The sequence below is a fragment of the Corythoichthys intestinalis genome, chromosome 8, assembly GCF_030265065.1.
Source record: "Corythoichthys intestinalis isolate RoL2023-P3 chromosome 8, ASM3026506v1, whole genome shotgun sequence".
NCBI lineage: Eukaryota > Metazoa > Chordata > Actinopteri > Syngnathiformes > Syngnathidae > Corythoichthys > Corythoichthys intestinalis.
The window spans coordinates 47622099-47639054 of record NC_080402.1 but is presented as its reverse complement, the minus strand read 5'-3'; the positions used below and the strand labels follow the sequence as shown (position 1 = coordinate 47639054).

The 16956-nt window shown below is 40.3% G+C and overlaps 1 protein-coding gene across 1 annotated transcript; it reads right to left on the bottom strand.

The window, feature by feature from the left end:
• Nucleotides 1–492: 492 nt before the first annotated feature.
• Nucleotides 493–15041, bottom strand: LOC130921087 (neuropeptide FF receptor 2-like). Its single transcript, XM_057844730.1, has 4 exons — nt 15015–15041; nt 11079–11249; nt 8849–10892; nt 493–1342 (listed from the first exon to the last, which is right to left on the bottom strand). The coding sequence occupies exons 3-4, from the start codon at nt 9511–9513 to the stop codon at nt 493–495; spliced, it is 1515 nt and encodes a 504-aa protein (XP_057700713.1). The 5' UTR covers nt 9514–10892; nt 11079–11249; nt 15015–15041.
• Between the last annotated feature and the right edge of the window lie 1915 nt (nt 15042–16956).

The window sequence follows — 16956 nt, the reverse complement described above, 5'->3', positions numbered from 1 at the left end:
TAATGACCCAAAGTTGTTGTTGGCAGAATGTCATTCTGGGGCAGAGTTTCATTCTCACTTCTATGGTTTTCTCGAGAGATGCATTGAAAGTGTCATTAGGATACTTGAGCACCCCCTGTCGTGACAAAGATTCGGTTTAATGATCACTGGTTTCTGTGTGGGATTGAACACATAACTATGTGACATTTAGAAAAAAAAAACAATCCTCTTTTACTCATTCAAGTTTCGTTCTCTGCATTTTTAGAACACTCATGTTTTTCCTTCATTGTTTTGGGGGTGTTTCTGCTGTTTCCTGGCTGGTTTTAGTTGTGCAAAAACTAATCAGATTTTACCAAAGTGGTCAACATTCACATGCGGCTATCAATGATTGTTTTCAAGAGTACCTTTGGGCTGCTCCAATGCTTTCCGTCATGACGAAGACTGTTCGTAACGGCATTCAAAATGCAACTTCAGTGTAAAACCTTAAAAGTACTAAGTGATTTTTTTTTTTTATCACCACACACGGCTGTCTCCCGAGTACCTCCTGGGTGCGAGAGTCTCTATTTCCGATTCCATCCTCAGGTGTAATGACGTTAAGTTGTCCTGAGCCGAGTGTCTCCGTGACGGCAGTAAGTCAAGTCGAAAAGGACCAAGGGATGGATCGAGGGTGGGATCAAATGTACGCAACTTGCAGGGTAAAAGGCAATTATTATTTTCGAACGTGCTCGGGCTAGAACGGCACCATTCCGAGATGCTGTGGTCTGATCCACCATGGTTGGCTGAGATCATTTTGTCGAGTCCTTTAACTTGTGCCAAGCTCAGAAAGCGGGGTATGGTCGCCACCGAAGTGGAGATGCTGATTGCAGCAGCAACGTGATCCCTCTTACAAGCAGCATTTGTTGAGGGAGATGGCGCCACCCCTGAACTGGCGAAAGGGGCACTCCCAAAGAGGGCAGACACCTTCTGGTAGTAACGCATCCGTATCACCTTGGCAGAACGGTAGAGGTCCCCAATGAAGCAGTAACAGATGGGGTTGAGGCTTGAGTTGGTCAGGCCCAGCCACTGGGCGAACGGTCGGGTCTGGAGAAGCCAGGAGGGTGGTCGGAGCTCACGGTCAATCCACAAGTCTGCAACGTAGAGTGGTAGCCACGACGCGGCAAACAGCAGCACCAGGCATACTACCATCTTGGCGATCTTTTGTCGAGTCTTCAGGCGAGAAGCATGCAAGGCCTGGCTGCGCGGGTCCAGGTCTGCAAATGTGGACTGGGTGCCGCCCCACAGACGCCGCCCAGTCAGGAAACCGATAGTCAGGTTGAAGGTAACAGGAAGGCAGTACAGCATCACAAACAGCAACACGTTGTATCTACACAGGAGAAATTAATATGGAAAAATCATTTTTCTGTAACCTGTTTTTTTTTGTGTGTGTTTTACATTTTTCATAATTACGACATAACACTATCATGGGGATTACTGAATGCTTATGACGGATGTCATTCAGTGTCATCCGGCAAATGATGTCACTAACTCCATATATGTCCAGCTCAGATCTTTTACATCCATTCAAAAGTGAGATAATATGCCGGGTAACACTAAATGACATCTGTTATAAGCATTAATTAATGCTCATGAAAGTCTCATGTCATAATTATGATCATCTAACGACAGTCTTATGGTGCCACTGTCAAATAAAGTGTGACTAAATGCCATAACCAGCGATTAATGAAACAACTGGAACAGTAAATGAAGTAATAATTGGCACAGAATTTTTGAATTTTGATTGTTATATACATCTGTCGTGCTGCAATGCATGCTAGGAGGCATGTTAGACAACAACAGTGTTGACAGCAGGTAGCAGCAGAGGTTGATTGTCTCTCTCAAGGGAGCAATGACGGCCAAATGAAGCTTCTTGAAGAAATGAAGTTTTGCAGCCAATTGGTTCAAAGCTTCATGGTGGATCATGGTCTTATGACAGTCATTTGATACCACTGTCAAATTAAGTGTTACCAGTTAATATCTTTTAGTGTAAAAATCCCACAATCAGTGAGGAAAGCTGCGGCTTATAGTCCAGTGCGGCTTATCAATGAAAAAATGTCGTTTTCGTGATAATTTAGTGGGTGGTGGCTTATAGTCATGTGCGCCTTATAGTGCGAAAATTATGGTAAATACTATATAGTGACTTACAAATGCCCTCTTTAAGTTTCAAGGCATAAATTGCTTGCAGTGTTCTTTTGCTTTGTGTTGTGACCAAAATTGGAGACGTTCTGATCAAATGCCACGAGAGTAAAGTGAAAAGAAATGGTGCCGTAATAGTATTATAATGCCCTTGCATGCTGGCAAGGAGAGCCATAGCCAACTATTGAACAGAATGAAGCACCTTTGATATCTTGGCTTTGTCGCAGAAGTAAAGCTCTGTGAAATGGGCTTCGAGCTAATGACAGTTATTGATTAAGATTGATTAAGAATTGCCTCCAAATACTTTAGGCTTTTTTTTTTTTTTTTTTGTAATTTCATGAAGTGTAGTTTAAGCTAGTTCATTGTTATTCCCTAGCAAAAAAAGACCTTTATTAATTTTTTAAGAGGTGCTGCTATGTGTCAGAGGTTATATCACATAGATGAAAGAAGTCATTAAAAAATCTTTTTCTTAAAAAAAAAAAAAAAAAAAAAAAAAACACCGTGAGCAAAATTAAAATATGCCTGACAGTCCTTATACACAGTGCGCATGAAACTTTATTAAACAGCCATCCATTTTTTGCACTGCTTGTCCTATTCTGGGTCACAGGTGAGCTACAGCCTACTCCAGCTAATTGTTCCCAAAGGAAGCGAGAAGCTTACGAGTGACTCTGAAGAGGATAATGCTAGAAAACGGATGGAATGTTTTGATATATCATATTTACATATCCCTAATGTGAATTCACAAACCCCCCAAAAAATAAACCAAACTCAGTAGTTTTTGCACATCATCTCATTAAGGCCTCTTTCTGATATCACTTCTTTTTTTCCCCCCAAATTTGCAATCTACTTCCAACCCCACTCCAACACTAATAACAATGGGCTTCACAAGCCACACCGCTCCTATATCACACCCTTTAAAAAAAAAAATTTTTTTTAAACAGATGTCACTGTTTTCAGGTCCTGAAGCTCTGGCCTCAAACCTACTGAATCATCTCAACAATCCATAGAGTATGCATCTTCCCATAAAACACATCTATTCATCTGAAATCCCATCAAAAACGGTTCCTTTCCAAACAATCCACTTTCTCTAGAAAACCCGAAGGCTGAACTAATCATCACATGCTTCTCAATTCATTTGGAGTAGATAGAGAACACAATCACACCATAAGAAGACAACATAAACAACACCTCCATAACATTTCCTGGAAAATTTTCATCACACCCTTAATAAAACACGTCTTGCTACAAAACATCACACCCCGAGGCATCTGTAGTCTGGAAGGCAGTTGAGGCTTGACTCGTACTCAGTGGAAAAGAATGTAATACCATAGGATAAAGAAATCCAAAAAGGATCCACCGCCAAAGGTCAAATAATTAAATCAAATTAAATCCTAAAATTATTTCCCCACTGACACTGCATTTACCAAAAGATTGAAACTACGGTACATCAATTCATAGACTTCATAATGATATTGACGGGTCAGATTCGACATTCACTGCGCCACGCCTTCAAGTAGAGGGCCATTCCATAATCCGCTTCAGTTATTCGCAGTCTGTCGCAGCGGCACATGCAGCGATCTAACGCCGGATTTAGGCTGAAAAAGTACGAAAGCTGTACCGCATACAAACAGTAAGGATTGTCTCAGGAGTGATTTGTTCGAGGATTCAAGGTAATTGTATGTATATACTGGACTGTCTCAGAAAATTAGAATACACAATATTCTAATTTTTTGAGACAGTCCTGTGTATATATACAGGACTGTCTCAGGAAATTAGAATACACAATATTCTAATTTCCTGAGACAGTCAGGAAATTAGAATATTGTGTATTCTAATTTCCTGAGACAGTCCTGTATATATACACAGGACTGTCTCAAAAAATTAGAATATTGTGTATTCTAATTTCCTGAGACAGTCCAGTATATATATATATATATATATATATATATATATATATATATATATATATATATATATATATATATATATATATATATATATATATATATATAATTTTATTTTATTTATTTTTTTTACAAGAATTTTCAACGTAAAAAGTTTGGTTGTAAGGTTGCCACCACATTAACAGACTAGCATTGTAATTCGACATATTTACGTAAAATTAATTGTAACTGCACGTTTTTTTTTTTTTTACTTTTAACCAAGAATTGAGGCTGTTTTACGTCCATATCTATAAAAAATTCAGGGATTTTGGCATTTATTCACAATAATTTTCACGGGAAAAGCACTGTTTACATATGGCGGTCTAACAGACTAGCATCGTGCTTTGACATATTTACGTAAACTAAATGCTACCTGCATTTTTTTTTTTTTTGCCTTTAACCATGAATCGAGACTGTTTCACGTCCATGTCTATAAAGAATTCAGGGATCTAAGCATTTATTCACAGGAATTTTCACCGAAAAAGATCGGTTTACATATGGTGGCCGCCCCATTGACTAACAGGTTAGCATCGTACTTCGACATATTTACGTAAAATAAATGCTAACTGCACGTTTTTTTTTTTTTTTGCCTTTAACCAAGAATCGAGACTTTTACGTTCATATCTATAAAAAATTCAGGGATTTTGGCATTTATTCACGATACTTTCACGGGAAAAGCACTGTTTACATATTGCGGCCTAACAGACTAGCATCGTGCTTCGACATATTTACGTAAACTAAATGCTACCTGCATTTTTTTTGTTGTTGTTGCTTTTAACCAAGAATCGAGACTGTTTCACGTCCATATCTATAAAGAATTCAGGGATTCAAGCATTTATTCATGGGAATTTTCACCGAAAAAGACCTGTTTACATATGGTGGCTGCCACATTGACTAACAGACTAGCATCGTACTTCGACATATTTACGTAACACAAATGCTAACTGCAGGTTTTTTTTGGGCTTGTAACCAAGAATCTAGACTGTTTTGCGTCCATATCTATAAAGAATTCAGGGAGTTAAGCATTTATTCACAAGAATTTTCAATGAAAAAAGCATCTTTGTCTGTGATTCCACTAGGTCATCTTTGACGGCCACGCCAACAATGCAGGCCCCCTATCAATCGGCCCTGCGCCCCTTGTCCCATCAATATCATTACAAAGTCTATACATCAATTATATATATATTTTTTTTTTAACCTAGTTCAATAAAGTATTATTTTTGTGTGGTTTGTCATTTGTTTGAAGGGAAAAGGGTAAGCTACACAAAACCTGTATCTTCTCATTCCTTCCTTTAAGCAGGGCCCACAAAGAACTGGCTGTTTTGTTTATAAGAAGCATAATTATTTGTTAACACATATTTAATGTTTTTTTTTTTTTTTAATTTATTATATACTTACGTCTAGGTTGCTCCGGGAGATCGATCGTACCCCTAGTTTGTGGTTATAAAGTAGGTATTTTAGGTTGACCGTCGTAGGTCCCTCCACAATATGGGAGATTTTGGGGCAAAATTTTGGGCCAATTTTTGATACCAATATGACTGAAACAAATAAAACATGGTGTATTACATATTTTTGTTGTTGTACGAGATGTTGTATTTTGCATACTGGACATTTGTAGATTAATTTGAGCGTAACTTGTCTCTATAGTTAGCGTACATTGATAATGCTAAATTCAGGATTGAAAATGGGCCGCCGGAATGGTCCGGAACTTTGTTCCGGTAAAAGATTCAGGGTCGGAACGGGGCAGAACTGTGCTTTGATCCCAAAAATATGACGCCAACTGTCAAAAAATCCAAGTTAATTTTTTTTTTTTTAAATACCTGCCAGGCTGCCACACACGCATCTTCAAGAAAACAATCTACTAACGTCAGATTAACATGCACAAGTGTTAACAACAAGCCTAATAAAGTGCTTGTTTAGTGTAATCCGTTTCCACCGTTATTTATTCATTCCACAGAGCTCTGCCCAGCGTCCAGTGTATCGAGTCTGACAGGTCGTGTTGAGGTGCACATGCACGCAAGCAAACCACTCTTGACTCAGTTGTCCGTTCAATTGGCTGAAAGACTGACATATGGTCAGCATGGATAGTTAGCTCTGATTGGTTGACTTGCATATGTTTTGTTTTGTTTTTTTCATGAACAACAATTAGGGGGGGCATGTTGAATTAATGTGATAAAAAGGGCAATGCAACGGAAAACTGATCAACTCTTTAAGAAAAAGGAAAGTGGTGAAGAGGTTTATTGAGATTTTTTTAGAGGTTTTATTTGCTCTGACTGGGGGGTTCAGAACATTTTCCATGTTAATGTGCACTTTTGAGTTATTGTTATTGTTTTTTGCTATAATTGTAATTATTTAAAAAAGTCAATGTTTACATTATGTTATAAGTATGCAATAAAAAAAAAAGATAAGTCAATGTTTACATTGTCCTCAATTTAAATGTACTGTGTAATCAAATTATTATCATTTTACACAAAACTCCAAAAATGGGCCGGACAAAAGTATTGGCACCCTCAGCCTAATACTTGGTAGAAGGTCAGGTCTCTAAGATTTGAAGGGTGCCTGCTCCAAACTGCTATTTTCAGATCTCTGCATAGGTTTTCTATGGGAATCAGGTCTGGACTCATTGCTGGCCACTTAAGAAGTCTCCAGTGCTTTCTCTCAAACCATTTTGTAGTGCTTTTTGAAGTGTGTCTTGGGTCATTGTCCTGCTCGAAGACCCATGACATCTGAGGGAGACCCAGCTTTCTCACACTGTGCCCTACCTTATGCTGTAAAATGTGTTAGTAGCCTTCAAACTTCATAATGCCATGCACAAGGTCAAGCAGTCCAGTGCCAGAGGCAGCAAAAGCAGCCCCAAAACATCAGGGAACCTCTGCCATGTTGACTCTTTGAAGGCCTCGTTTTTTTTCCCTGTAAACTCCACGTTGATGCCTTTTCCCAAAAAGCTCTACTTTTGTCTCATCTGACGAGAGAACATTCTTCCAAAACGTTTTTGGCTTTCTCAGGTAAGTTTTGGCAATCTCCAGCCTGATTTTTTTTTGTCTCTGGGTCAGAAAAGGAGTCTTCCTGGGTATCCTTCCATAGAGTCCCTTTTCATTCAGACGCTGTTGTACCCTCGGACTGCCGGACAGCTTGAATTTGTTTGGATGTTAGTCGAGGTTCTTTATCCATCAGCCACACAATCTTTCTTTGAAATCTTTGGATGTTAGTCGAGGTTCTTTATCCACCAGCCACACAATCTTTCTTTGAAATCTCTTGTCAATTTTTCTTTTCTGTCCACATCTAGGAAGGTTAGCCACAGTGCCATGGGCTTTACACTTATTGATGACACTGCGCACGGTAGACACAGGAACATTCAGGACTTTGGAGATGGACTTGTAGCCTTGAGAGTTCCCATGCTTCTCACAATGTTGCTTCTCAAGTCCTCAGACAATTCTTTGGTCTTCTTTCTTTTCTCCATGCTCAATGTGGTATACACAAGGACACAGGACAGAGGTCAACTTTAATCCATTTTAACTGGTGCAAGTGTGATTTAGTTATTGCCACCACCTGTTATGTGCCGCAGGTAAGTAAAAGGTGCTGTCAATTACACAAATTAGAGAAGCATCACATGAGTTTTCAAAAGGTTCCAATACTTTTGTCCGGCCCATTTTTTGGAGTTTTGTATAAAATTATAATGATTTTTTTTTTTTTCCCGTTCTCTTTTGTGTTTTTTCATTGCAAGCAAAATCAACAAAGATATTACTACCAAAGCATTTGTAATTGCAATCATTTTCTGGGAGAAATTGAGCATTATCTGACAGAACTGCAGGGGTGCCAATACTTTTGGCCAGCACTGTATACCCGGTACCCGGTATACGGTACGGTGCACAAGTGTTTGGATTGGGTTAGTGTTAGGGCAAGCAATATTCTAACATGCTGCCTTTATTATTGCATTGATTCAAACATTATCATCATTTGTACCCTTGTTCAGAGGTGGGTAATGAACGAGTTACATTTACTCCGTTACATTTATTTGAGTAACTTTTTGAGAAACTTCTTAGAGTAGTTTTACCATACAATACTTTTTACTTGAGTAGATTTGTGAAGAAAAAACACTACTCTTACTCCACTACTTTGGGCTACTTTAGAGTCGTTACATTTTTTTGTCTTTCTACATAGTGACTTTATTTTTGCCAGAGATTGCGACAGTGGTCTCAGTTTCACCAATGAGATGTCGTAACAATAACCAGATGACTCTATTATAACAATTAAAGGTGTGTTTTTTTTCTCCGCTAGAGGACACTCATGCTGTTTGGACGGGTGATTTTTGGTAGTTTTGTTCTGATCTGAATTCAATCATTTTTGTGTCATCTTTTAGGCCTAACATTGTCATGTAATAAGTTATAGCACAATATAAAAATAATTACAGTTCTTATTGATGAAGTTGTGCTGAGTAAAAAAAAAAAAAAAAAAAAAAATCAGACGTAAGCAGTTACAATCTCACTCATTACTTGAGTACTCTTTTCAACGAATACTCTTTTACTTGTACTAGAGTACATGTTTGGATGACATACTTTTACTTGAGTAATTTTATTTAGAAGTAACGCTACTCTTACTTTGGTAAAATCTTTTTAAAGTCTACCCACATCTGCCCTTGTCTAAGGCAAGGATTGGGGCCTTTCTTTTCACACAGTAAAATAGGAAACCCTGGCCCAAATGCTCACCACAAACCATTAAAACAAACCATTTTATGTCTAATTTCTCATACGTACCCTTGTTTTAGGCGATGCTTGGGCCAGTCCTCTTGACACACCAGAATGGTGAAGGTCCCAAAACTGATTTCCCGAAGGCGGTTCATGATGGCGATGGGGGCACACATGGCGGACGAGGCAGCCCACACCACAGCGACTGTGGCGAGGATGCGTCGACGAGTGAACATAGACCGTGCCCTGAGTGGTGACCGGACGCTGTAGTAGCGATTGACGCTGATTACAGTGAGCGTAAGAACGCTGGCCGACACTGAAACAGCCTGTGTGAAGGGAACAGCACGGCACAACAGGTCACCGTAAACCCAGGCGGTGTAGATGTGACTGCCCAGCGTGATTGGCATGCACACGCACACCACCGCCAGATCGCACACGGCAAGGTTGACCAGCAGGCTTCGGGTGGCGCTGACACCCGCCAGACGCCGACTGCGGCGGTTGGTAAGAACCCGAAGGGACATCAGGTTGCCCACAAAGCCCAGGAGAAAGGATAGGCTGTACATGAGGGTCAACGCAATGGTGCTGGGCTCGTGTAGGGTCCACAGGAGCATGCTTTCCAGGTCTGACAGGTCACCTGAGGATGAGATGCCTGGACTGAGGCCAAAGGCAAGTGTGCCGTTGACTCTGTCCTGCAGGGGAGAGAAGTCCAAGAGGCTGTTCTGGAGAGAATCCATAATGCTTCACATCCAAAATGTACTCAGGAAACAGAATCCAGAGTTGAAGAATCCAGAAGTAACTAATGTCTTTTCCATTACAGTTTCTCTCAAGACTTCTTCACAGGTCTACTCATGACCCTGTCTTTGAGGGACAATATTGTGTTATTGGGGACTTCCAAGCCAGGATGGTGTCTTCTACCCAAAACGTCAGAATTCCTGTGTCTTTTCAGGCATAGTTTCTTGAGGCTTCTTTATGGGCCTACTATTTACACAAATGTCCACCAAAATTCATGTTCCCAATTAGAATTGTTGCAGGATCTGAAATGTTTTAATTCGTGGGAAAGACCCTCACAATGTTTTCTTTAGCCAAAGAAGACATACCAGCTAATTAATTGAAAGAATGGAATGTCATCTATTTTAATCGTGCTGGCTCAGCCCTAATAAAGAAATAAGATTACTCCTGAGATCTTCATTTATCATTCCCATTTCCTGCACACTAACATAATCTCTTTATCCTGTTGATGGTTTAAATGCTAGATTTATAGTTTTAAAGTTTTACAACGCTGTTGGAGTCAGTAGTGGGAAGTGTTCTAGTGTAAAGAAATGTCGAGGCATTGATGACGTTTCTGTTCTTTGGAAAATGCTAATGCTTAAAGCTTTAACATGACAACTTCAAAAGGTAAAGTGAAATGGTGAATGTTTGACAGTAAAAGTCACAATGACCATTAGCGTGAAATATCAATGCATGACAAGGTTTGAAATCTGCTGTGAGTCAAAATTGGGCTCGAGACCGGTTTTTAATTTTAGGTGTATTTTAATCATTCGATTTTCCAGTCAAGATTGAAATCTGTTTAGATTGAGTGAGTTGGCACTGATTTTTGCTTGAGACTGTTTTAATTATTGAATCGTTTATCATTTGTCACTTTGTTTTCCCGGCCAGTCACTTCACACAATTTACAATGCACAATGAGGCCAAACACCTGCATAGATTGATTTATGTGACACAGAATTTGGATTGAAACTGGCTTCATAAGCAGCATGCTTTATGTTCTTTTAACTTTTAATTTGGGCAACTGCTGCTTGTATAAATTGTTTTCAGCACCGTGAAAGTTTATGTTGTCCCATATTTGAGGAATATTTTTAATTTTTTGATATTCTTAAAACATGTTTAGCTCTCTTCTCCTGGGGCCATGGTTAGTCTTTTATGCAGAGGGAAAAAGACCCAAAAGAATGTCCATAGTCTTCATTGATGCTCCTGCGACTGCACTGGTTCCTGCGTTCCCCTGGGCGCCTGTCAGCATGAGATGATCCAACATCTGCCTCTAATAGACTTTCTTACCTTCCAGGCAGGTAAGCCTCATGTGAGAGAACCCCACAAAAACCCCAACGCCACTACACTGTAGATGGAAAAACATACATTTATGTTAATGGTTCATATGGATCATTCCTATTCCACTTGTCTTTATCATACCCTCAGTAGCAGTCAATTATTTTAAAACTGAAAAATGGTAGAATACTGTACATAAATACGGCAATAAAATGTATTCTTAATGAGGAACTTGAATAAGATGTTGCTGACTGACCTGCACCATACCGATGACAAATTTATTATCCTGCTCGGAAGTCAGCGCTGTCAGCATCCATCGAGCATCCGCCGAGCTCGCCTTCTATCGAGCGACTGAGTGTCTAGTCGGTGAGGGAGGTGGGTAAGCGTGCGTACACAAGCGCCCACACCCACAGCGGAGCAGATGAAGCTGAAGAGAGTGAGCATATTTCTGAATGTTCTACAGTATTTGTATTTACAGTTAATGCAGAGCAGTTGAAATCAAAGGAATGTTTGCTCATTCGCTTCTATGATAAGATGTCAAACTTTGTTGCTTTTCTCTGCCTGCATGCGACGAATGCTTCAGTTTAGTTTCATTCATCTGTTTAGCGTGCAGTGTGGAAATCTGTTAGCCGACAAACAAAATCTCTAGTCTTTGACACCACCTGGAAATGGTTCCAAGGCCCTGGTTCCAATGACCCTAAAATGGGCACATTAATGTAATTTGGCGGGCTTCCTTTTTGTTTCTAAATGAGAAACAAAAACTACTGAAGTTAAATTTGTTTACATTTTCAAAAATGTTTATGGAGAATCAAACTTTTCCAGCAACATAAAGTCATGAAAATACAATTTGTTCAGAATTTTGTGCGGCCTATCACTATAGACCAGTGGTTCTGAACCTGGGTTCGATCGAACCCCAGGGGTTCGGTGAGTCTGTCTAAAGAGGGGCAGTTTACATGGCAACTCTGTGACACCAAGCACAATGACTGTTGCGGAATGGCCTCGCCTTCATATTGTGTCAACGAAAACTGAAGGCGAAGAAACAAACCATTGAATTCGGACTCCAAAGTGGAAGGATTCGATTGCGGGGGCTTAAGGTAGCCTGGAACTCCAGACTCACCGCTTTTCCAACTATAGAGTCTGGGACCCAGCTCCTTAGTACCCTCTCGAGCATGGCTGTCACCCCAGGAGGAAGCCTCTTCTGAAGACGGTACACAAGAAAGCCGGCAAACAGTTTGCTAATGACATGTCAACAAAGCACATGGATTACTAAAACCATGCCCTATTGTCTGATGTTGCTGAAGACATTTCAACAAAGCACATGGATTTCTAAAACCATGTCCTATGGTCTGATGAGACGGGCGGGCTTTTTTGTGTACCATCTTCAGAAGAGGCTTCCTCCTGGGGTGACAGCCATGCACACCAATTTGATGTAGAGTGCAGCGTATGGTCTGAGCACTTACAGGCTGACCCCCCCACCTCTTAAATCTCCGCAGCAATGCTGACAGCACTCCTGTAACGAGTCACAGGACATTTTGGAGGGAAAATGACAAGCAGTATTCCATTTGGACATTTAGGGATGTACATAGTTTCTAAGGGATGTACTCACTTTTGTTGCCAGGGGTTTAGATATTAATGGCTATATTTTGAGTTATTTTGAGGGGAAAATTAACTATTATATAAGCTGCACACAGACTACTTTTCATTGTGTCAAAGTGTTGAAGGAATTTAGTCCTCCCAGCCCAAACCGCACGGGGAGGCCTGCAACAGAATGGAAATGTGCTCCGCCGCTCGACGCCCCCGAAGAGCCAGGCCAGGAGGAAGCTAAACTCCGCGCGTTCCTGTGTTAACCCTTTGCACACTGACTCCATGTTTCAAAAGCTTGAAGAACACTCGCCGAAAACAGGTTGACAATTTATTCGTCGACAATGGTAAAAAACAAGGCAAAAACAGACGACGGAGGGACAATTCTGGATCCAAAACAAGGCTACATGTTTCCGAGCAGAAGAAATCTGTCTTATCTCAGTGTCCAGTCTTTTTGAAGTCTTTGCTGACGCGGGTCTTGTCGAAGGCGTTTCTGGGCGTTGCTTTTGTGCCACCCCTGCTGTGGCCGGTTTTGGGCGGCTTAGGTTCGTGCGCGGATTGGGACGCCCGCTATCAACTTTGCTGTCCGGGCTGGTTGTGCTTGTTTTAGGACAAAGCGCTTTGTCCTTGGAGTTTGCTGTGAGAGCAGATTTGCCAGAGTTGGTGCGTCACTCCTGTGATAAGACGGCATTATGTATCTCTTCTATTTCCCCTCATTAAACTACGGTGTTCTATTTATTTTATATTAGTAGCGTAGTCCTACCGTAAATATGAAAATGATACTATTTCCTGATTAATTATATTACGTGTGTTAGAGTAATGCAAACACTTAGACGGTGTCATATGTATGTATTAGACTATATATGTGTTAGACTAATGCAGACAATTATATGGTGTGTGCGATGACGATATCGTTTCCCCTTCAGTGTCATTTTGTCAATGTTGTCCCATGAAAAGATATACTTAAATATCTCCAGAAATGCGAGGGGTGTACTCATTTTTGTGATATACTGTATATGGATCATCTATGTACATAGAGGATATGGTCAGACAATATTTTGCAAAATAATTCCTTCCCAACAGACACACACACAAAAAGCAACGAATCACTAATGTGGTTGGGAGACAACCGACTGTGATTATACACTTAGCCAGTAGGTGGTACCATGCAGATATGAAGCTCCGAGAAATTAACCCTTTCTCGAACCAATTGGCTTAAGTGGTTCAATGCCTCATGAGTAGGAATGGGAATTGATAAGATTTTTACGATTCCGATTCCATTATCGATTTTGCTTAACGACTCGATTCTTTATCGATTCGAATTTGGACTAATGGACTGTATGAGGTTCTGGGTTCAATATGTTTTATCGTTCATTCTCCTCAGGGTGTCGGTTAGAACACAAGGAGCGGAGAGTGGAGTTGGTCTTTGGCACTTTAAATCCAACTTGGCAACAGGCACAACTATATACAGGCAATGACACTTGATATGAGAATCACTCAATGACCTGGTGAGAGCATGCGTGGTAAGATGATGATGTGTGGGTATATGTGTGTTTCTGAAAGGAAAGAAAATTAACCCTGATGCAATAAACAATGCTGCAAATTGACTGTAAAGCAGTCAATAACACACATACAAGACTCGCACAGTGTAATGAACACAAAGGTGGGGGGGCGCGAGTGCGCGCGCACAACCCGGAAACACGCTGCGTGCACGTGCGGTCATCTTGGCCATAAAACTGGTGAAAATTAATCACTGTACACTCATATGGATGTACAACATCATCTTAAGATGCTAACACATTCCCTCTTAACACAAATGTGCAACGCAAATATAATTTTAACAACGTTCTCCTCGACGCAGCAAGGACGAGCGGGAACAACCAGCCAACGTAACAGTAAAAACACGAAACAGTCGCGCTGATAACGGCTCTAACTTATCATTAGAACTTTATGACATGAAGAGGAAATACTTACATTCGTTCATGACAGTCTGCTCGAAATGCGCACCTAACGCCTATTCTCGGTCCCAGAATACGCAGCGCTTGTGACGTAGGACAATAAAAGGAAGTAACTGACTGGTTGCTATGGTAACGAATGCATACCCAAGGAACCGTTCTAATATGAGTATTAAAATTGCTAATAAAATCGTTTAGGATTACTTTTGATGCATATATGTTTTCTTTTTTTTTTTTTTTATAGAGCATTCGACGAGGAATACGACAGACCCATTGATAGACTTTTTTGGATAAATCACCATTTCTTTAAGTAGTTTCATAAATAATGACTTGGTTTGTAAAAATAAATGCATAGTCACTCAGCGACGACTCCTCACATTATACTTAGCGGGTGGTCCCTCATTGAGAAACACGTAGTCTCGCTTGCCAAATTGAATGTGTGTAACATGTGTAAGCTACGTGACGTAAATTGTATTATTTGAGATAAGAGATTCGTTAGATAAATTGCCAAACGATTCCAAGGAATTGAAACACACGGAACCAGTTCTCTATAGGGACCGATTCTCGATTCCCATCCCTACTCATGAGGCTTCATCTCACCATCACTGTTGAAAAATATAATTGGTTGGATGCATCAAAAAGTGTTTGAGACTGACCTGCAGCTGTTGCTCCTTGGCTTTTCTCCCACACGACTGAAGAAAGAGGAGTCAAGGCAGTTTATATAGTGCCTAGGTGACTGATGATTGGCAAATTAGCATAATGTGACTTGTCATGTGACGTGGTGCATTCAGGGATTGTAGGAAAAACAAACACTGGCTAAAAATAGGGAATCCTACCCCATGTTACATTATATTTTCCATACACCTGGTCCTTAGGCTGTTTTGTAATAATACATGTATTTGGAATTACTCAAATGTGTTTGCTGGATTTATAGAATGAGTAATCATATGCGTGGTCACATCAGTGTAGAACATTGCAGCCAAGTGTACAACACATATACTCCTATACATCCAAAATTCCATCTGTGTCTGGCAATAACCTTTTTTCTGTTAGGAATTCACTTTGAGTGATGTTCTTGATGTTTGAGTGTAAGTGATAGCCCACACAAGCCATGCCAGGGCTTCAGACTAACATTTTTTACGAGGAGCACAGTCGCCCCTAACTTAAAATTATAGAGGCGCTAGCAGAAGATTCAGGGGCGCACACTGTAAAATCGACATGCAAAGTTTTCCTCAAATTTTGATTGTTTACCTGATAAATACTTTCATAATTAATGCATAAAACTACAAATTTATGAATTTATATTTTATTCTATATCAGTTTTGACACCAACCAGTATACTGCTTACAAATTAGGTTAACATGGGAATTTTTTCTATTTCTGTTGCTGTCACCCGGCACTACAACCAATCAGCAACGGATTTATTGATAGACAAATCACCTGCAAGGACACTGGCCAACCCGGAAATTTTAGAATGCCCTCGAAATTCATAGCTAATCTTAGACGAGCGATGACGTATAGACAGAGGGCGCTCTGAGTCGCTTGCTGCTGCAGTCGCATCTGTGCCCCGTTTGTTGGCTTTCAGCTCAACGGCGATGACTTTCGCATTTCACCATCACTCATTGCCTCCTGTGTTTTGCGCCACTGAGTCCCTGTCCCCCCGTCTGCCTCCTTTGAATCAGTGCCGGTGGGTTTGTTGGAAAGAAAGTAGTCACTTATTGTCCTTTTTGTCATTGTTTGCAAGTTTTCCTGCTACCCCAATGATAACCCGCTCCACATATCGCCCACCTCCACCTTCTTTTTCTTCTGTTGTATTTTCCCTTGGCAAACCAGCTTGTTACATTACCGCTAACTAGTGGATTTTCTTCAGGAGTTTCTTAGCAAAAAAATTAAATAATAACAATAATAACTTGCAATGTTATCGGTCGCGCATGTGCGAGTAAATGAAAAAAAAATACTCGTACTGGCTCTAATTCTAGTCGCAGAATGTAACCATTTGGTTGCAGTCTGCAGCCCTGCATGCATCATTGCAGTTATCCCACAAAATGAAAAAGATTACATTTTCAGCTATTGTGATATTTGATGGATCTGATATTGACTACTGTATGAGAGGGGAGATAAAGCAGGCTATTTTCCAGCACAGATTGCATACGGAAATGCTGAACTTTCGGGCACAGACGAAGACAGGGACAACATTGTTTACTACCGCTACCTCTCCCAACCAACCAGCAGTATCTCACCACCTTTTGATAGTGGACTCTACAAGGTGCTGAACATGAGGTTATCAAAATTTTAAAAATGAATTCATGGGAACAATGTTTTTTTTTCTCTGCCCTTTTTTATTTTAATAATATCAGTTCAAACTAGTGCCCCTTCTTTAACACTCTCAACCTTTATAGGTCATAGGTCACTACAAGGAGAAAACAAAAGAACCCAAAGGTTGTTTAAATGACTGCGGAAAAAGGCCAAAGACCTCTAGTCAACAGAAGAGCCAGTTAAAGAAATCTCTAAGGTCAAACAGTATGAATAACACATAGGAGGTTCAGACCTTCATGACAACTCCAGATAGCACCACAATCAGGTTCAAGAATGGGTGTT

What these genes read in the sequence shown, in the direction of transcription:
- LOC130921087 (XM_057844730.1), bottom strand. Translation starts at nt 9,513, where the DNA reads ATGGATTCTCTCCAGAACAGCCTCTTGGACTTCTCTCCCCTGCAGGAC. An exon ending in AAGCATCGCCTAAAACAAGG is followed by an intron (nt 1,343 to 8,848) that starts GTACGTATGAGA and finishes TCTCCTGTGTAG; the next exon opens with ATACAACGTGTTGCTGTTTG.